We start from the raw sequence: 21849 nt of genomic DNA, 5'->3' as shown, positions 1-21849 counted from the left end.
TCTCAACTGTTGAGTGCCAACAGGGAGCTAAACAACAAGAACAGCATTCTCAGCTTTATAATTCAATACATGTAAAACCATTTTTCATTGTGGTTTAGAAGGAAAAACTAAAATTTGCAGATAGCACTGGTGAACAGACATCTCTGAAAAGAATGCATAGCAAAACACCACATGGGCTTGTTAGAAGAAGTAAGTCACTGAAATTGTTACACAGTGAATCATATTGAATGATCTCACAGTTCTTTGGCTTCAGGCCTACAGAGTCAATACAATCAAATTAGGAGCCTTCCCCGCTCAAACACAACACTCTATGTGTGCCAGGAATGTGATCCTGGGATCAATTTTTGTTTTCTTTGGTCAAGAGGGACTTTTCATTCAATTAACTTACCTACTGCCCCTCACATCCACCCCAGCCCTGTGGACCACCTGCACCTTTGTCTCCAGTTCCTAATGCTCCCCACATTGCCCAGCCTTGTCTTCAACCCCTCTGGAACTCTCCTCCTTTGCTCTCAGCCTTTGTCCTGGGACTGGATCACTGACGTAGAGAAAGAGGTTTCTCCTTTACTATTCTTACCACTTTTAAAAACTTCCCAAAACTAATGGTCTCCATCATCTCTTCTCCCATACTGCTGTCACATCCAGCCTCCTCACTCCTGTCAGCTCTCTCTGAGGTTTCTCTGTGCTCACGCCAAAAACTCCACTTCCCATGCTGATGGATGCTTTATCCTCACATCTCTATTTGATCTGCAGCCTTCATTTAGCACTCTCGTGGACAATCTTTCATTTCACTTATTTTCCTCTCCCAAGTCTCCCCAGCTTCCTCTAACTCTTCTCTGACACTCAGTAAAAGACACTGACCCAACAGTCCCCTGCTCATCATTCACCCACACTGCTCACTACAGCCTATTCCTTCACGCAGCTTTTTACATTGGTTTTACTTGACTTGTCCTCAGTCTCCTCTTTGTTCCCTTCTTCTGAGCTTCCCATCAGTCCTCAGCACTGCAAATTCTAGTACTCCACTTCTCTAATCATTCCTTCAGAACATTTTACGCATGGTTAAGATTAAGATGTGCTTCTCTTGAAATTCTATCCCTTAGACACTCCTCTCCTTGAATATATTCTTTCAACCAAGTATATCTCAAGTCTTTCCTTGTTCACCACCTTTCTCTGTAGTGTCTAAGCTGGGACTGGTTCTCAAAACCATTATATAGCACAGCCATACCCCACCAGTTTCAGACATCCATAAGTTACATTTTTGCAATCTCTACACTCTACTCATGTTCTGAATAATGCCAATGATAAGTCAGTAATGGATAGAGTAAGTTTTAAAAGACCACATAAAAAAAACAACCAAACAAATAAAAACAAACAACCCAAAACAATAAAACAACAACAAGCAAACAAAAAAATCTACCACATTTAAAAATATGTCAGAAAGTGACACAGAATTTCTGGCTATAGCTACAAGAGCTGGAAAATGGGAACACATGGATGACCAGTTGACAAAAAAACCAGCAGGTCAACAATGGGAAATTACAGCTAAATGCAGGACAGCTTTCAAGCCTGCAGCTTCCCCAGGAACCAACGCTGTGGTTACTGCTGCATTTTGAGTCTCCTGCCAGCTGTCACTGAGGAATGGCCATGTCAAGAAACCAGCCAGCTTTTTCCATTGACACTTAGCCAGCAGAGATACTGCCTTGTTGGCCCAGACATCCCTATTCACCAGCCCTCTTGATGTTAGCAGCCCAGGCTCTGCCCATTGCCCATATGACTTCAAAAAAGCAACAACTCTTGTATTTCTATTTTTTTCTTTACCCATAAGAGTAGCCTGTACAGGAGAATTGAGACTGGCACTGCAAACTTTTATCTGCCTGCTGAAGAAGTAAATGCCTTCCTTTCAGCTTGATTTTACTGCAGAAGTGCCAAGACCATGAGTTTCAGTGATGCAATATCTGTAAGTTAATATTCTTTTCTGGCATAAACCCTTTTTTGCACATATACCACTGCTGCTAAGAGCAGCAAAAGAAAATCTTCTGCCAATTTGTTTATTCTGGAGATGATGATTACTGTCATTCCCCATCACTGCTGAGAGGGTTCATCCAGCTTTCCTTCTTTGGTAAAAACAAATACACTGTCCTTAACACGGGCAGAGGGCTAAGGCACAGATAGAATATGCACGAAAAAAGAAGAAAAAAGAAAAAAAAAAAAGAGGGAAAAAAAAAAAGGAACAACTAAAAAACAGGAACAAAACCTTTAATTTTGAGAATGTAGTTCTAAGGAGAAGGTGGCTTCATTTTCTGGCTATAAAGCTTTTATTTTGTCCCACCGAAGACCCTGGACTCTGGGCACATGCACATTGACTTCCCGCTCACTTTTGAGATCCTATCACCTCTTCTGACAGATGTCCTTGCCTAGACAACATGGTCAGACACATTTTTTTCTCCTTGTCCATCCTCTTCCTCACTTTCTCTAATTTGTCATACATGTGTCTTTTCCCTCCACCTTCACATATTTTCTTCCCACACAATTTTTTCAGACTTTAGGGCAATTCTGTAAAACTTTTCTGATGTGTAAGTATCACCACTAATGAACTGATTATACAGGAACACAGGACAGAAATCCTGGAGGATTCTCCTATGGTAGACTGTATGTATCCTGGTCCTGCAGCAAGGAGTGAAGGAACATAACATTCCAGCATACAGTTGTTGCTCTGGCTTTGGCAAGAGCTAACTCACTGTCACATGTGTATGTGTATGATGTGGAGACACCCTTAGATATTATATCTGTATGGCCAGGTATGGAAATTTAAGTGCTACATATTAAATACATTTAAATGTGAGACTCAGAGGTACTTAAATATTTGTAGCCAAACTAGTTTGTTTAAAAGCATGTTTGTAATTTAAAAAAATAAAACAAATATAAGTTTTATTCAGCATTTTAGAGACGGGGTGAAAAACCCAATAAACTACTCACCAGACAGTGGATCTTTGCCAATCATCAAAACATTTGGTAAATTCATTACGATCAGCTGCTGAAGGACCTCCTAAACAAAAGAGAATAAAAGCAAAGTTTGGTGTGAAGGAATCCCAATCAATCATACCACAAAGAATACAGAGCTCCATCGATTAAAAAGCTTTTAAGGTACTGGCAGGTCAGAAGTCACAAAATGAACCCCCACTTGAGAGAGAAATCACTATTTGAAGATGGCATCAGGTTGCACAGCTAGCATACACTAATTACTTCTTCTAACAATGGCTAATACAGAACTTAAAGGGTCCCTTGGCACTAATCAGGATAAATGCATAGCCATGCCAGGCACACCCATCAGTCATGCCTTTACCCCAAGCATGACCTGTATTCATTTGATGTTCAACATACAGCTGCTGTCAAGTTCTGGGGCATACATGGGCTCATCAAAGGTACCCAAGCCATTCTGTGAAGTCTGAGTAATTCAAATAATTGGTCAAATTATCTTGTGGATCTGAGACTTTAACCATGGGCTGGGGAAATGGGTGCACAGGAAAGCTACTGAGCAGATATTTTGCACTGCTCAGAGAAACTGGATTTAAAGTTCAAGATTTGTCTTCATTGTTTTTTTAACACAGAGTAAACCAGATTTAAGTATACTGTGAACTTCATTTAAGGGTAATTTCGTTTTGGGGGAGATAAGAGAAGAGAGGTGCATTGCTTGGTCAGGACCAATATTTAAATATCAGCTGCTGGAAGCTACTCTGAAGTGACCGATTGGGCTTAAGGGACAGGAAAGGCTACAAACCTAGGGCAGGCAAAATACACAAAGATGACAATTAAATACATTGCAAAGGGGACTCTGCATGCTAATACATTCAGCTTTGTACTCCAGTAACATACAAAGAACAGAAGTACAGCTCTTAACTTCAACCTGCAGTTACCAGCACTCACTTGTGATGATCTGAATAAAATATTTTCCAGGCAAGTATTTATTTCACATAAAAAGCCTGGGAAGAAAATGGTTGTGTGATTGAACCACTGTGCTGGTATTCACTAAACAAAGGTTCACACATACAACTCTACCAAATATTTGGCAGGTGCCTCCCCCCAACACCCCCCCTCCCCCAGCCTACCTCTAGGCCACTGGGAGGGCACATGCATTGATAATCTCAGAGCATTTGGAGCCCGGGGAAAAAATACTGGAGTTGAGCACAGAAGCACATTTCCTGAAACAATCACCCATTCACCCAAACACTTCCCCTGCAAGCTACCCCATTGTCATTTCTCTGCTTTCAAAGTTACCAAAGGAGGAAAATGAAGGTTGATTGAAAGAGGAAATATTTCAGTGAGCCTGCAACATTTGATAAGTAATCAGAGTGGATACTCAAAAAGCATGTTTTTTACATAACACGTTTCATTTTTTCCTTTGGTCCATACTCAAAACATACACCTCAGCAGTTTCTATTTTGGATAACGGAGAAATATCTGTGTCACAGCTGATGGGGTTTTTGGTGCTGTTAAGAAGGTTCTACAGACCTTTATGCAATGTGAAGTCTGCCTAATGCAGACCAAGCATTCGCTGAGTCATTAACCAAATGCATTTTATAGTTTGTGCATCTGATACATGTTAAACAAAAGTTTGTTTGCACCTGTTACCAAAACAGGTGCAAAACCTATTGGATTAAACAGCACATGGCTGGACTGCAATATTTGCTATGGCAATACAGCATTGCAATGAGGCTTTAAACAAAAAAAACAGAATTTGCATATACCAAAGTACTGAGCTTCATCCAGCAATTTCCATGGCAAAAAAGAGAAAGAATTGTGCTTCCAGTCACCCAGCCTGTGGAGCAGCACTGAGGCAGGAATGCATAAGGAATTTGCGTTGTCTTTGTGTAATCATCAGATCGCTCGCTATTTAACTGGCAGGCACAAAAGACATTAACAGTGAACCTTCATGCTATCAACATTCCCATGAGCTGCTTCTGTAAAATTATCTGAGTATACCATCCATCATAACTACGACTAAATACCCCAGTAGCTGTTTGAACTTAAGTGTTTTCTGGCAAGAATCAGAAAATCATCAAATACAAGCACAAACAGCCCCAAGCCTTTGAAGAGTGATTTCTTAATTCGGATTGAAAGATTGAAATTGTTGCAAGAGGTGATACTCTAACCAGTTTATTTTTAAATGTTAAAGAGATAACTATCTTTTTTGTTCTAAATGTCTTCACCTTCAGATCAGGACTGTCAGGCATTCAACTCACCAGTAGATCTCAAGCTTTATAAAATAAGGTCAATGCCATTGCCCTCCTTTTTCTAGATAAAGAAACAAAGTTACTTCAGTTTAATAAACTATCCTCTGTTAGCTAATATGTACCATCCACTAGCACAGTTACATGTGAGATAAAAAGTGTTAACCGAAAGCCCATACCTACAGTGAAACATTAATTTAGCTCTTATTTAGCTGAAATCACAGAAAGTTCCCAAGGCTCAGCTGACACTTAGTGACTGACTTGATAGCTGGGATAATGTGACTGTGTCTCAGGTCCATTGGCTAAAATCCCACATGTGAAAATACAACCAATGTCCCCTCCCATAAGAGCAAGTCAGGAATTCTTCTCTTTTATTGACTCATTAATATTTTGTTTTCTTATCTGCAGCAGTAATAATGCAGGTTTACAAGCAAAATGCTGTGCCTCAGTCTGACCTCTCTGCTCCCCTTGTTTCACCATCCTACTCCAAAGACCTCACAAAGTCAAACTCGGGCTCCAGGAAGGGAGGGATCTGTGCTGTCAGAGCCTGTGAATGGTAAACAAGAACCAAAGGGCTCCACGGACCTGAGCATCTTCTCACGTACAGCTACAGTGGACATTGGGTTAAGCTGGACACACCACTGAAGCTCAGCCAGCAGAATAAATGGTAGATAAAATGTAATGTTTCTTCACAAGGGCAGCAAGTTACCATATAGTATAAAAGGATGCTGTTATGCTTAAAATCAAACACAGCTAAAAGATACAGTGTAAAAGGCAAAGATGCCTTTGTGTGCCCTACTGCCTCAAGCAACAGTCATGCCAGGGGAAGCACACCCAAGCAGGAGCTGCTGGAGAGCAAGCCAGAGTTTTCAAACACTTTAAATAACTCACAAAACCCCACACTGCTCCAGAGAGCAACTGTGCAAGCAAAAACTCTAATTCTTCCTGTGAGAAACATTTTAATCCTTTTAACAGCACAACTAAAGCTTGGTTAAAACAATAAAGGTTACAGGAGCACCATATGGTAACAATTTCCCTGATTATTACAACAATTAGGGTCTGAGCTGCCAGCTTTACACCTAGACCATTAACCAACTCAGAGGTCAGCTACTGCAAGTCATGAATCACCTCCCTCAGCTTACCCTATGCCTTTAATGAGATTTCCATTTTCCATGAGAAAGTAATGTTGATATAGGAAGCATTAAGATATCCAGTTTAAAACAAATCCCCATCAGGCCTTGTGCAGCATCTGCAGGTGTCTACAATGCTCCTCTTCCAAAGATCAGGATAAAATCTCAGCAGAGATGTTTGCAAGAACCAATTCGTTTAGTTAGTAGGTTATCAGTAGCCAGATCCACAAACTCAGTAGATAAAGTCCAGAAAGGTTGCTGTGTGCAGTTCTGCGACCCTGTATCAACAGGGAGGGGTTTCTAAGTGAAGGTCAAACTGAGTCCCAGGTCGCTCCCCTCTGCTGTGCTTGCCCACAGAGGTGCAGAGGGTGAAGCAGGCTGGCACACCAGCAAACCTGAGCAACAAGGACACTGCCTAAATCAGAGGTCAGTGTTGCTGAAATCCGCTCTGCACTTCAGGACTGATACCCCAAGGATTCATACACTACCTGAGGTTAAACATAAATAAATAAAAGCTGTGTTCTCATTAGCATCCTTCTGGTATCTAAGCCCTTGCTGTGCACTTTGCTAAGAAAGAACGTTAAAAAAAAAAAAAAAAAAAAAAAAAAAAGCACCAAAATTCAAAATTTCTCCTACATTGATTCTAGCCATCAAGGGCTTTAGGAAAAATCAAGACATATCCCAGAATTCAGGACAAAATTCTAAGCACCGACTAAGCACCTAGGCTTATTAAGAGCATGAACAAACGCATCCATTCCTTCCACCTGCAAGTTTCTAACTTGTTTCTGGAGTGTTGTGACACATCTTACCTACTCCTTTCACAATAATACACACTGGATGTTTTTGTGCTGCCTTAGATCATCAGGAGATACAGTGGCAGCTCTCACTCTCAAGTGGCCATGGTCACATATTAACGTTTTATTTACCTGCAACGGGGAAAGTGGGCCCCTTGCAATTTTGTAGGAACAAAGTCTCCTCAACCCATTCTACACTTAGTATACACTTGTTTCTTAATAATACATGTTCAACACCATGGAATAAAATGGTCTTAAGGTATCATCCCTGACTGCATTTTTAAGTGCCGATGTGAGCATGCCTATGACTCCAGCAAAAAATGCATGGCTAGGAAAGGAATAGGTAAAATTGTCCTCTCAGTGACTGAGACATGCAGCAGATACAAGCTCTGCACAGAAACCTTCCTCTGCACTGCAGTACAGGCACAGCATTAATATAGAGTAATGACTAGCTTCTCATGCAGAATTAAATTAACCTCTGCCTGAGTCCTAAACAAGAAGCAAGTACTAAATAAATTATTTAAGAGCAGCCGTCTACTGGCCATTGTAATTCAATGCTCAAGCCAAGCAATTCCATTTAAGTATATTGCTTGGCTATAAAATGCTAATTGCCCAGCTGACTGGAAGCCAAATGGTGCTTTCCAACTTAAAATTCCCATGAGGAAAACCCATCACCAGCTTTATTTATACCAGCAGGAGCAAACACTGCCTAGACCAGGGAATCTGGCTTGCGTTTCAGTTCCAACTCAGGCCAACAGAACAGCAAAGCTCAGCAGAGTCCTATCTACACAGCACAGCCAACCTCTTCCTCTGATAACTGCACTATGGGTCTGATAGCACAAACATCCATAGAGTGGGATACATTTGGTGGAGGAGACTCAACACGTTTATGTAAGGTCTCAGCAGGAGTCACTGATCAGAGCCACAGCAGTTGATCATCTGCAGCAGCTCAGAGCCTCTCAGCAGCTGGATGGGGTGGAAGCTTTGCTGCTACACATCTTAGGGTCCCTTTGGATGCTACCACAAAGACTGGGAGCTGTGTTACCCGGGCAAGGTGAACTCCAGGTCTGAGGGACAAATGAACTCAAGCTTTTGTGGAATCAGAGCTGTAAGGAAGAGCAAACACTCAAGCCAATGAACAAGTTTTAACATTAGAATATATTTTAAACAGCAAATTGAGACACAAGAGTTGGTTTTAAATATTTTTTTTTCAAAGTTTCCAGTTGCGTTTTAATATAATGAAAACAAGTTGTTCTGCAGACTTCAGTAAGAAGGTTGTTTTAAATGAAAAAAAGAAATTTTCTTCTAATCTATTTTTTTAAATTTTGCTGTAATTATCTGAGGAGTTATTAATGGTTTCAGGGAAACAATTTATAGGAAGATTCTGTAAGTTGTACGACAGGGTCCCACCAAAGATTAGACAAGATGAAACAAGTTATTGCAGTGGAACGTCAATGAAGGGAAACACAAACAGATCTTTTATTGAGATGTTTTCCATGTACATCTTGCCATGCGAGCACGCCTGATGACACCATATATGTGATTCAGTACTCATTGTTTCCCTGCCAACACATTATATACATGACAAAATTTGATTAAGAACTTTGCTCATCTCTGCAACAATTGTATTCGTTATGTGATGGACTAGAGGATTAGCTGTCTTTAAAGGGATTTTTTTTTCCTGAAAAATAGCAAATTACAAAGCATGCTTCTAAAGACCTTTCAAGTGGAAACCCAAAAGCCACTCAAATAACTGTTGCCTCCTCTGCTGAAAATAATTCGTTCTGACAATTGTGGGCTGGAATCTCAGTGGGAGGGGATGTGAAGGAATCATACCTAGCCTTAGCCATGCTCAGTTGGTGCAGGGTGCAGACAATGCACCAACAGGAATATCCTCAATGTATAAGTATACTGCATAAGATCAGGTTTTATTGGAGAAAAAAATAATCACACGTACGCAATCTGGATGGCACATAATGGAGTATCATATTAAAAAAAAGAAAACAACAACCTAGAAAGGACTCTGGCACAATCATTCTCTCAACTCATTGTTATGGCTCAGTTTTTTAATTTCTATTAGAGTAGTGCAGGGATTCCAGCCAGAAGCAAAAGCTCATCTGCTGCAAGCTGTACAAATGCATCGTGAGACATTCCTGGAACAAAGAGCTTGTCATATATATGCAAGGCATCAGCAGGCTGATGAAAAAAAATAGTAACAAGCAACACAGGAAGGAAATAAAAAGAAGATTCCATGGTTATAATGTGATCCATTGTGTGCACTCCTGCTGCTTTATGAACTGGTCAAATCAACTGCTCCAGGCTGGCACAGAACTAAATCACCCCAGACAGAGGGCACAGCAAGCCAGGCAAATCCTCATAAAAAACATTTGCTTTAAAATCAAAGTGTTTACTATGCATATTGTTTACACCGCACTAACACAAATTCTATGTATATTTAAAGAAAACTACTTTTATATAAGTAAAAAGTATTTTAGGACACAGTTTTACTTACAGCCAGTGGAAAAAGAAATGGAAAAGATGCCACCCCCCACATAAGCTGCAGAAGAATTTTTTTTTTTTTTTTTTTTTTTTTTTAATCAAAGCAAGCACAAAAATGTACATTTACTTCTAAAATGTATAGTGAAATGTTCAATGGCCATGTAGCAGCAGATTTTCTACCCTAGTTTCACTGACTCCAAGATGTATCACTTATGTTAACAAAACATACAGCTCCATGGTTGTGGCTGGTGGTAGTATTGATTTGACCCAGAGTAGAAAATACAATTGTGGAGCACCGTGGTCTCCTGCTTTTATTGCTGACAGCACCAATGAGTAATTTACTTACTTTGCTGAAAATAAAAAGCCTATTGATTTATCCTCAACTTCTCTCTTCAAATTATGTGCAAGTGACTTCACATGTTTATAATAGTATCCAGACAAATTACTCTCGACTTCTATTTTATTTCACTAGAGATTTGTCCTGGGGTGGTTTACCAGTAACAGGGAATATGAAATGTGCTGTGCTAAAGGCCTGTCACTTGACATTACAAATAAACCAGCTAAAATGCAATCCATCTGTTCAACACACTTCCAGCTAATCTGTGGTGGTCTCTAAGGACCATAATAATTTAGCCTAACACACGATAAAAAGAAACATCACAAGACATCAGAACAGACTTGGACCACTTCTGATTTGTCTGAAACTCAGCACTAAGCACACTTCTTTTAAAAGGAAGCCTGTTTTCCCATACATAGTTTAAGCATATTTTGCTGGGATAATAAAAACAGAAGTTTTCACATCAAACTCTAAAACTGAACAAGTATACTGCAGCTTTTAACACTGAAGGCTGATACCAAAGTAGATTAGCCCTGCAGAGCTTGGAGGTATAAACTCTGCTCCACTGTCCTTGTCCACTCAACTGAAAAGATTTACAATCTTAAAATACAGCTTGCCATCAAGAAACAGCCATCAACCCAATGAAAACATTTCTAGGATGATTATGTCTATGTTTTCTACCATTTGCCTTATTAAAAGTATTTCTAAAATGTCTGTTTTCAATATGTTAATATGGAACAGAGTAAACACCTAACTGGGCACGCAATCCTAGTTCACAGGAAAAACACTGGATTTGCTCATACAATTTCTGTACTGTCATGAGAAAGTGTAAAAATAATTAACCCAAGGCAAGCATATGGTGAGTTGTGGGGCTTGTTTAGAGGTTCAGATCTACACTGCAACTACAACTCTGTAATACAAGTCCTAGGCTCAAAAAAAGCTCCAAGAGCTCCAAAGCAGCAGCCAACCACTGGAGTAACAATCTTAATGCAATACCTTAAAAAGCAGCAGCCCAAAATACAGGAATACAAAGGAGTTAAAATATGGGAAGGTGTAGGAATACTGGTCACACATCACAGCAATATTTCCTACCTAAAGATGAATAATGAGCAGAATCTATGGAGTATAAACATACACAAATTTTACACTTTTGCCAGTACCATCAAATGAATTGATGACTTTCCAAAATCTTATATAAACGATTTTCAGCCTTAAGTTTCCAATAAGCTTAAAACTTCTTGTGCTTGGCAGCTTATGGGCAAACTAGTAATGAAAAGCAAATTAATGCTTCAGAAATCATGCAAATAATTACTGTGCTATCTGTTTATTATTTAAGTTCCACAGAAGAGAGCAGAGATCCTTGCAGCATTTATTTAAAAAAAACATGAATTTGCAGAAGTGGGAAGCTCTCAGCTGGTCTGAAGATGGAGAGTGTAACATGAAAAGCTCTCCCACAGTGCAAGAATGCCTGACCAGAAAGTAAGATGCTACGAGACAAATGGGGCTGGGGAAGTACAAGGAAGAAAAGGTTTTATTGATAATGCCTGTAGGTTATAACAAAAACTAAGGAGCTCAAACATGCTGCTCATCTGATGTTGCCCACTTTCTCATTCATCTTCTGCAAGAAATTCACCTCATAGCTGAGAGCTCTACTAACTAGTAGGGGCACTAAAAACTCAAAGCAGTAACGTAGAGAAATTTACTCTTGTCAAATGCTCCAAGAAAACTTCAAGGGGTATCATTGCAGGCTAGTGTTATGAACTTTCCAATTATTTTGAAGTAGAATTTATGTACAATATCACTACCTCAACATACTACTGTACTATCGGTATCATCTCATTTACCCAATATCAACAAGTTCAACTAACAAACAGTCCCTATCTAGGAGATTTTCCACTTAGCAATATTCAGCAATTGTTTTTCTTAAAGCAGGTAAAGGGAGAAGCTTCAAGTCAGTCCAGATGGTTCTCCCACACATAAGTGTACAGTGGTGTTTCTCTGTATAGACAACAGATTGCCCCAGGCAGGTAACACCCAAAGGATTTTGAAGACCAATTCTTTTTACGCTGCACAGGTGGAGAAGCTGCAGAAAATTTCATGTGGCTTTCATAAAGTAACCCAAGCATGCTTGTTGAAGAAAACACTCCCAGCATTTACCATGTCAATCACCAGTTTTACCCTTCGCACTGTGCTGCAGTTATAATTGGAAAAAAATTTAAAAAGGAAAAAGAAGACAGACCACAGAAACTAGCAACTGAAACTAAAGTCTCTGGGCCCTTCACCATTCCTTTCCTGGATTTTCTATGCTAGTTTGTTTTCAGTAGCAAACAATCTTTTTATCTGCAGACCTACTGCATCAACCTTGGAGGAGGGAACATTAACCTACTGGCAGCAGACAAGTCATTTGCAGTTGGCTATTCACAGTCTACTGCTAGTAATTTGCAAAGCTGATCCGGACATCACAGGCAACTATCCACTGAGGCTGCCAGGAACAGCCTCCCTTGGTTGCCCCAACCTCTTGCCACCCAGGAGGTGATGAAAAGCCTGGGACCCACCCTGACCCGTGATCACTCTGCAAACTGCTGACCCAGAGTTACCACGACAAATTGGGATGCTGCTTCAGGATGCCAAGCTCTCTGCAGCCACCCACAGCCAGCAGGTGCAGGAGGATACCTAGGGCAGCCCTGGTACATCCTGAGCACCAAGACACTGCTGCTCAGGTCTCATCATGTCCCATCCCTGACCCAGCCATGTTCACTTGTTGCCTGTGCCTTTTGGACATCACATAGTAACAGAAATACTGTGGTCCAGAAGAAATGGATATATACATCAGCACCTGTATACATACACAGACACACACACACACAGACACACACATGTGGACATAACCTGTTTTTGCTACTTCTTCCCACTATTACTCTGGAATTATTATACCTGCCTGAACCTGAGACAATCCTTCAAGATACACTGTTAGACTTGCAATACACAAGACTGTCACACATTCAAATGTTCGGAGTCCTATTGTCTCAGCAGCAAGAGCACTAGGAGTTCTATCCCACAACACACAAGCTGGCTTCTTAAACACACAACACTGAAAAGTCTGCAAAAGTACAGAAAAGTACAGAAAAGGTGTGACACCTATGTACTTAATAAAATTTAAGTTTATTCTTTCAGGGTCAGGAAAATTAAGTTGTTAAAGTTATTTTGAGTCTGGGAAGTATTAAATAAAGAGAATTGTTCCAAGACACTTCTTTAATAATGAAAATTCAAACATTTTGATCGAGTATGGAAAGCCACAACACATTGTGGTGTGATACATTAAGTTTTTAATCTGCCATCACTAAATCCTCCCTTATGATAGGTTCATCCTCTATACACTAATGAAACCCAATTACCTTCCACATTCTATTTCACACATGTGCAAGAGAGAAAACCATTAAAAATAGGCAGTAAAAACTGACAAAGCCACAAGGAGTCCACAATTCAAATAGCAGTTAATATCATAAGATAACAAAAATCTCCTTCTTGTTGCATCTGCACAGCAGGGGAAGTATTTCCTATTCAAGAAGAGAGTTATGGCAAAAAAACCCACAAAAACAAAAGACAAGTAGCTTCCAACAGCTGCCACAATTTCACCTGTACAAAGAACAGGAAACAGTTAATGTTCCTGTGTAGTAGGTGCTAGGCAAAATGTACTTATCAATGGTAATGCAGGCTATGCATTCACACACACATGCATACTTGTACAGGCAAACAGTCTCTCAAGAAGAATTTTCAATCTTGCCAGTCTTTAACAGTGCTCCTTTAAGTATCTGAAAGGACTGATTAACTGTGCTTACTACAATCTCTGTAATCTACTGTGAATCTTGCAGATAACTCATAACTGTTAACATTAATCAACTCAAAAGAGATTTACCCTTCCTGCTCCCCCACCAGCCTCATACTGCAGACCTCAATTTGAGACTTCTCTGACACGACAGCCCTAGCAGACAGCTTAGGCTGAGTTAAGCAGCAACAGAGAGCTTCTGATGTAAAAAAACTGATTAAATAATTGATATTCATTTTTAAAGACGACTTTCCTGATTTTACATTTTCCTTTCTTGGTACTCACTGGCTACTCACAGCACAGTTGATTCATACAAAACCCTGTGAATACCCATGATATCATAAGAAAAATTGTGAAGGTTGCAGCTGTATCCTAGAAGATCCTTTCTTTATACCATCTGTCGCAGAAACAGAGGTAAACTGTGTCACTATGTTATTATTAACATTCAGGAAAGATTAACTTCTAATGCTCCTGCTATGCCAGTTTTAAGGCTCCTGACCACTGGATTTTCTATGTCAACAAAACACAATTTCCTCCTAAGCTGTGATCTTTAGTATTTTACTGAGAGCAAATTTCATCTACCCTGTGCTCATATGAAAGTCTCACCTTTAATTGAAAGATATAACTACTTTCAAGACACAGTATTTACTGAAGAAAAGCTTAAAAATGGTCACAAAAGCTTCAAAACCAGCAAGAGTCCCCAAACAAGAAGCTGTTCTGGTAACAAGCAGAAAAAGCAGAACTATGCACATCACCCAAAAACTTTCATATTAATAGTGTTACTTTTCAACTGAACTTTTAAATCTTCAGTGTTCTTTAATGGCACATAAAGGCAGCAGGCATGTTTGTTTCTAGGCAATTTCCAAGCTGCCTCACATGTGGATCCTATCCTTTCCAGCAGAGCTCAGGTTTACTATTTAAGCAACATAATCGAGGGAAACTTAATATGAGGTATTGAGTGACTTGTGCTCCCTATCAACCACCAGATCTCAAAAGAGGAGCAGTGCAGCTCTGAGGGGCTGGGCCTCTCCCCCAGCTAGAAGCAGAGGGTACATCCCCAGTAAGACTGCTCCAGGCAAGAGCAATTCAAGCCTCAGGCTGCAGAAAGCAGCAACACCTCCTGCCTAGCATATTTGGGCTGCCTGGCTCGGTAAAAATAACTATCATTAGAATTCTAAAAGGCACAGGTTACACAAACGTTTATATAGTTGCTGCAGTTACTGAGCAGCAGATCTAAGCCTAGCATGCCAGATTTCCCTGGTGGTCTGGAAGAAGTCTGACTCCTACCACTCAGACAAAATTTCATGGGACACCACAGAGGAAGGTAGCACAAGCAACATTTGATGAGCAAGGAGAGTGCTTACATCCTTCACCTCTGTGAAGCACAAAATACTGGCAAAAAGGTCCAGCTGTACAAAAGGGAAATGAGCAGTACTAGGTACGCTGCAATGACAATGTTAAGAGCTGGAGTAAGAGCTCTTTTGTTCTGGTTTATATGCAGCTTTTCACATAACTTATTAAAATGGTTCTGCATCATTGTTTAATCATACTTTGGTGAAGGAATTGAGTTACTTTGACAAACCTGTTTTTCACTGAAAGCACCGTGAATTGGATGAGTGATGAATGGCTGATCAGAAACTGGAGCTCCACGGGAATTAGTGCAGCTACTCACCAAAACAAATGCTGCAGTGGAAGAATTTGTGCTTTTCAGCCCTACAGTAACAGTTCTCACTTTGAAGTTGAAGAAGTTTACATCTGAACTACTGCTCTTCTCAGTGCTCAGAGGACATGCAGCTCCAGCTAATTTTAAAGGAAGAAATAGATGCATACTATTTGGAGGAAATAACCAGAGAAAATCCAGCACTTATAATACCATACCTGAATGCAAGTCTAGATGCTCTGGCACCTCAATAGCACTACCTGAATTCACCACTCCTCTTTATCTCAGCATAATCCATTATTTGTGTCTCCACAACAAAGACATAGGATAAATACCAGGTGCTAAAAATCAAGCATTTAGATTTGAATCTCCAAGCTAAGCAACTTCTACTGACAGTGTAAATATGTGGAAGACATACTAGGTCTCCAAAATTTACTACTGAACATTTACACACAGTAGTAAAAAGATTTTCCCCCAAGGTAATCTTCAGTCACTGATGCCACTTTCCAAGCGGCAATATTGAAACAGGTACAACCACAACTGAAAATGGAGTTTGCTGCCTTTCAGATCAGTAGATACATGATTCCTTGTGAATTTTGACTCAAAGTCATTCTCACGAGGTAGTGGCAACAGTCCCTTTGAAATCGGCTCAACACAATGCAAGCAGGAACTAAGCAAACTTCTTCCAACAGCTCTGCCAACACTATTCAGCTTCAAGCTGCAAAACTCCCGCTGTTTCAGACTGTGAGCAGACTGTTGATTACACCAGGTTTTGGAGCAGGTTTTTTTATACATGCACAGGGCAGAAGAATGAGAATGAAACCTGTCCACTCGTCTTAAATAAAAGATTCCTCAGCACATCAAAAGAAAAGGACACTTAATCTATTCATTCCCTTGCTCCCCACTAAAGAGAAAAATTTATTGTAATATGCTATACATATACCTCACTTGGTATGTACAACTTATGCAAATATTACTGGACATGCTACTATCATGAAAGAAAAGGGAGACAACATAATGCAAACACCATGTCCAAAGCAGAGATGTGCACAGTCAAAAAAGCCAGGGTGCTGAACTGCAGTACTGCAGCACGTTTAATAGCGATCTTAATTCCCAGCTACACCTGTACACTGAAAAATTTAGAGGATCAAGGAAAGGGAACAAAAGCAACTCAACAAGCACTTTTCATCCTGATTTTTAAGAGGGAGCCAGAGGAGCCAAACTTTCACAAGTTCCTACGAAACTTCGACAGAGGAGACCCTTGGGTGTCCTTTCCATTAAGGGCAAACCAAGGGCCAGGTTAAGCATACAACTCACTCTACACACAGCTCTGCACATATACAGCTACCATCAGGTGCAAGCCATGGAAAAAAGAGGTTTGTGAAGGACAGAAGACCCACAAGAAGTTCTCCCCTGTTCCCAGAGCAGGTAGGTAGCTTTGTCTATTAATTTGAGCAGAGAGGACTTTGCTGCCTCATCAAGAGCAGAACCCTAGTTTTCTTGAGGGATCACAGCTGTGAATCTCCTAATTGCATCATTGGTATGCAGAAGGTAGGGTATCTTAATGAAAAGGCAGGAAAGGCTTTGCTGGTTGGTCAATAAACCTGGACATTACTGTCTTTCCTCAGGGGATAGCCAATACAGAAATCAGACATTCAGAATATATTTTTGCCCATATGGTTTGGAGTGATGAATAATTCACTTCAGAAAAGAACGATGACAAAAATACCAACTGCAATAAAGCATACATCATATTAAACAAATAACAGGTGGTGACTAAAAATGCATTTTTAATGAGTGCCTCCTTATGAATGTACACAATGCAGTGTTTTCCACTGCTTTGTAACCCACCGCCCCTCATTATGGATTAAGACTATCTCAGCTATACAGAGCTAGATGTGCAAAATCTTTCCTTTCTCTTTGGACATCCCACAGATTTTTCTCTTTTCTTTTTAAAGATTTAGCAGCCAAACATGCACTTTAAATGTGGAACTCTTAATACTCTTAATACAGATTCTTTAAATTAATACTAACTTTTTTCACTAGGTAAAGATTTTAATTAAATGTTAAAACATGTACTTTGATGCATGTTTTCAATGCATCTGCCTCATCACATGCATTGTTCTTCACATGTGTACAATTAACTGAGGAAGAGGGCAGCCCAGTGGTTAGTGCAGAAGACAGTGTTTGAATTCCTGGGTCTAGACAGGGATGAAACACAGATCAATAGCAGTGCTTCAAAGAGAATTACTGTGCTCTCAAGCTCTTCCCAAACCACTCTGCATAAAATCCAGCTGACAATAATGAGACACCACTGCATGGCAGGAGCTCCTATACCACAGGTTATTAAAACATATGAACAATTTCACCAGTGTCCAACTGAAAGAAAAATAGAGAAATTATTATAAAGAACAGTTACCCAAGATATTTAGAAATCAAGGCTCATTTAATGGTCTGTTTCTGCAACAGAAGAGGTCTCAAAAAAACTCTAGGCAGTCAATATAGTCAGGAAATTACACTCTGCTCTACCAGAGCTACAGAGTAATAAAGTTTGTTCAGCTAAGGCTGTACCCTGCACTGCCTCAGCAGAAGAGCCATATTAGCTCAAGGACTGAAGCAACAGTTTAAGCAGTTACTCAAGTCTGAATCTTCTTGCAAGAAGGGCAGCATTACAGAACATGAAAATAAATGTAATCCTTCTCTCTCAAGTGCAGATGTCTTGTTAATCTTAAAAATGACATACTCCTCGTATATCAGTCACCACTTTAAAACCCTGATTCATAGAGAGAGACTTAGAAACAAATAGCAGGTTATTACTTCAGCAGGTTGCTTATTTCTACAGAGCATAATACTCCTTGTAATTCTTAACTGCTTTCCCCCTCGAGGGCATACAGCATATGTCTTGGGAACTGGAACAGACTTGCTCTGAATATCAAAGAAAAATTAATGACTTGTCATTAAAAAAGGTGAGAGGTAGTAGTTAAACTATACCCTCTCCTAGTTAACTCCTTAGGAGGAACAATCATTAAAAAAATGTTCTTTTTCTTTATTTAATAATTGTTTTGATGATATGCTAGGAAAAATAAAGTCTTGTCCCTGCAAATATAAATTATTTTAGGCTGCTGCATTTTTAACACTGTCCTACGTTAGTCAGACTCATTGTTCTATTAAGCACAAACTTCGATGACTTCCCAAGTGCCAGGAAACCAGTTCACTCCACTCATAATTTCTCTTTGATACAGCAGAATGTGTGCCAAAGACGTTGAACTCAAAAAGGTCCACATTAAATGATGATTAAACAAACTGGGAGTTCTTAAACTGACACAAAAAAAACCACTTTTCTCCTTGTCCTCACAACTGTATTAAGCACAGTGAGTGGATCTCAGTTGAGCCAAATTCTCCCTTTTTACGAACAAAAAACTTCCCTGAGGCCTTGAGATTTGCATCACAGAGTACAAAAATCTTTCAAATCCTTTCCTAATTCAAGACTAGCAAGAGAAAAGTCAAAGATAACCTTGTAGAAGACTTTTCAGAGCACCCAGCAAAAAGCACTGCACTGTAATTCTAGCATGGCATTTGAAAGCTTCTTTGCATGTACAGAGTAATTAAATAACATGTCTTACCAGTCAGCTATATATTGATGGAACATATTAAGATAAACCTGTGTAACAAGCCTCAGAGTGGGAAGAGGTTGCCTTGCTGAAGTGGCTGACCACAATTGCAGCTCACAACCAAAATATCTGAAGGAAAACAAACAAACAAACAAAAAAACTAGCTTCATAGAATGGTTGGGGTTGGAAAGGAACTTAAGGATCATTCAATTCCAATACCCCCTTACCATAGGGAGGGACACCTCCCACTAGACCAAGCTGCTCAAGGCCCCATCCAACCTGGCCCTGAGCACTTCCAGGAGGGGGAGTGTGTGCATCCACAACTTCCCTGGGCAACCTGTCCAGTGCCTCACCACTCCTGCAGTAAAGAATTTATTCCTAACATCTAATCCAAATCTACTCAGTTTGAAACCACTCCCCCTTTTCCCATCAGAACACGCCCTTCTTAGAACTCAAGCTTTCAAGCAGTCCCCTTCAGGTACTAGAAGGCTGCTATAAGGTCTCCCTGAAACCTTCTCCAGGCAGAACCACCCCGACTTTCTCAGCCTGTTTTCACAGGAGAGGTGCTCCAGCCCTCTGATCACCTTTGTGGCTCTTCTTTGGACTCCCTCCAACAACTCTGTATCTTTCTTATGCTGGGGGCTCCAAAACTGGACACAGTACTGCAGGTGGAGCCTCATTAGAGCAGGGGGGGAGAGCGAATCACCTACCCTGACCTGCTGGCCACCTTTCTTTTGATACAGCCCAGGATATGGTTGATTTTCTGTGCTGCAAGGACACATTACTGTCCCGCTGAGCTCATCATCAACCAGCACTTCCAAGTGTTCCTGCACAGGGCTGTTATCAATCCATTCTCTGCCCAGCCTGTACCTATTCTTGGGACTGTACTGACCCATGTGCAGGACCTTGCACTTAGCCCTGTTGAACTTATTATTTGCATGAACCCACCTTTCAAGCCTGTCAAGGCACCACTGGATGGCCTCCCTTCCCTCCAGGGTGGGGACCACTAGTTGGAAATAGCTTCCTTCCCTATGGGTAACACTATTAACCATAGGAATTCAAGTCATTAAGTGCTAGAGTATTCAGTGGGAGCTTCCTTTTGTATTGCAAAACAAGACTCCAGAATAGACAGCAAACACCCCTGCACAAAGCTCTGGCTTTCTAATGCAGTATGGGCGTGGGAATTTGCAAAGGACCGAATTCAAACTAAGTTCACTGTATCTGATGAGGGAGCTACTGCTCCTCAGTGAGGATTCTCCATTGTTTTATGTCATACACACAGCATCAACCTTTTGGGAAAAGAGCTCATGCCCACCGAAGTTGCAGCACATGCAGAGGATGAAGGAAACTCATTCTCAGAACATAGCACCCATCTGATGGAAGGCTTGTCCTGTAAGTTTTGGAAATCTGAAAAGCTGTATGCTTCAGCTCACATGGATTCATGCTTTAGGTAAGTCACAGTCACCAACAACATCAACAGATCTACCCAGTGACAAAGCAGAAAGTTCTTGGTCCAATACTTGCCATGTAGCCACATAACGAGATCACAGGTCAGATTTTCCCCTTCTCCCAAGTAAATATATTAACACCTTGAGCACAGATATTCTGGGGTCGGGGCATTCACAATCTTATCCTGTGACAATTGTTCAATTGAATTTATTTTATATTCCAAAACGTCACACAAGACATGCAGATAATACAATGTCCTTTGTTATCACCCTATGTTGCTTTATAAGAGTAGCTCTTTTACTTTCTTATGGGTGCCCCAAACAAAACATCTCAGGCCAAATTAAACATTCCACCTTGTAGGTGGGAAGATAGAAAGGGAGATGGACAATTAAAAAAAAAATAAAATAAAATCATAGCCCTACTTGAAAGTAGAATAACAAAAATTAAAACAATATCCCAGTGCATGATATACTATATATATAACATACTACTACTCATACTATTAATTCATATATGTATATTGTTACTGATGGGAGACACTTGCATTAAGTTGTTGGTTTGGTTTTTGGCTGGGTTGTTGGTTTTTTTTTAATGTATTTAACACTTAAGATTTTCCTTTTAGTCTCAAGAGCTTAAGTCATTGGATGCAAGTGTATTTCTACTTGTTTATAACTGCACAAACTGAAAAGAAATTTCAAATTATCTGTCCTGAAAAAAGAGGGGATGGAGTACAGGCCTGACTGCAAAGTCCAAGTGCTAGAAGAGTAGAGCAGTTCTGTTCAGATTGTTGAAATCAACTGCTCTTCACTCTGTGATGTCAACTCAGCTCTCTCACTCAACTGCATTTCTCTTACCAGCAGGTTGGGCAGAGCGCTCAAAACCTCCAATACCAGGTGCCGTGGTAAACTCAAGACTAGGAAGGAAGTCAGGATGAGTCCCTCTGCAGATATTCAAACAGCTGCCATAAACACTCTTAAGTATTGATAAAGTGTGATAAATACTTTGACATAGGTAAAAGCTGCAATATGCTGTTAAAGAGAAGAGCCAAAACAAACTATGATCTGGCAGACAGCTTTGGTTTTACAACATCTAAGGTTATTGAAGCAAAACTACCTCTAAATCCCCCCTTGCAAGATGCTTGGCATTTCAAGTTTCATCAAGTCAGTGCCACTTTAAATCACATCCTAGACAAAGAAAGTGCAATTGCAGGTTAACCAAGATGTCTTTAAGAAACAAGAAGTCAAACCTCAGAAGCGTTTTCTAGAGACAAGTCTGCAAGCAACAACAAACTAATAGAAATTTGAATCACTCCCTTACA

At 40.2% G+C, this 21849-nt stretch overlaps 1 protein-coding gene across 1 annotated transcript in view; it reads right to left on the bottom strand.

The window, feature by feature from the left end:
- Positions 1–21849, bottom strand: part of CCDC88C (coiled-coil domain containing 88C) — a 92735-nt gene that overhangs the window by 51798 nt on the left and 19088 nt on the right. Inside the window, exon 4 of the mRNA XM_071745050.1 lies at positions 2974–3043. Coding sequence (XP_071601151.1) covers positions 2974–3043 — 70 coding nt within the window. The remainder of the gene's footprint in view (positions 1–2973; positions 3044–21849) is intronic.

This window comes from Heliangelus exortis, chromosome 5 (genome assembly GCF_036169615.1).
Source record: "Heliangelus exortis chromosome 5, bHelExo1.hap1, whole genome shotgun sequence".
Classification (NCBI taxonomy): Eukaryota; Metazoa; Chordata; class Aves; order Apodiformes; family Trochilidae; genus Heliangelus; species Heliangelus exortis.
This window is presented reverse-complemented; position numbering and strand designations above follow the sequence as displayed.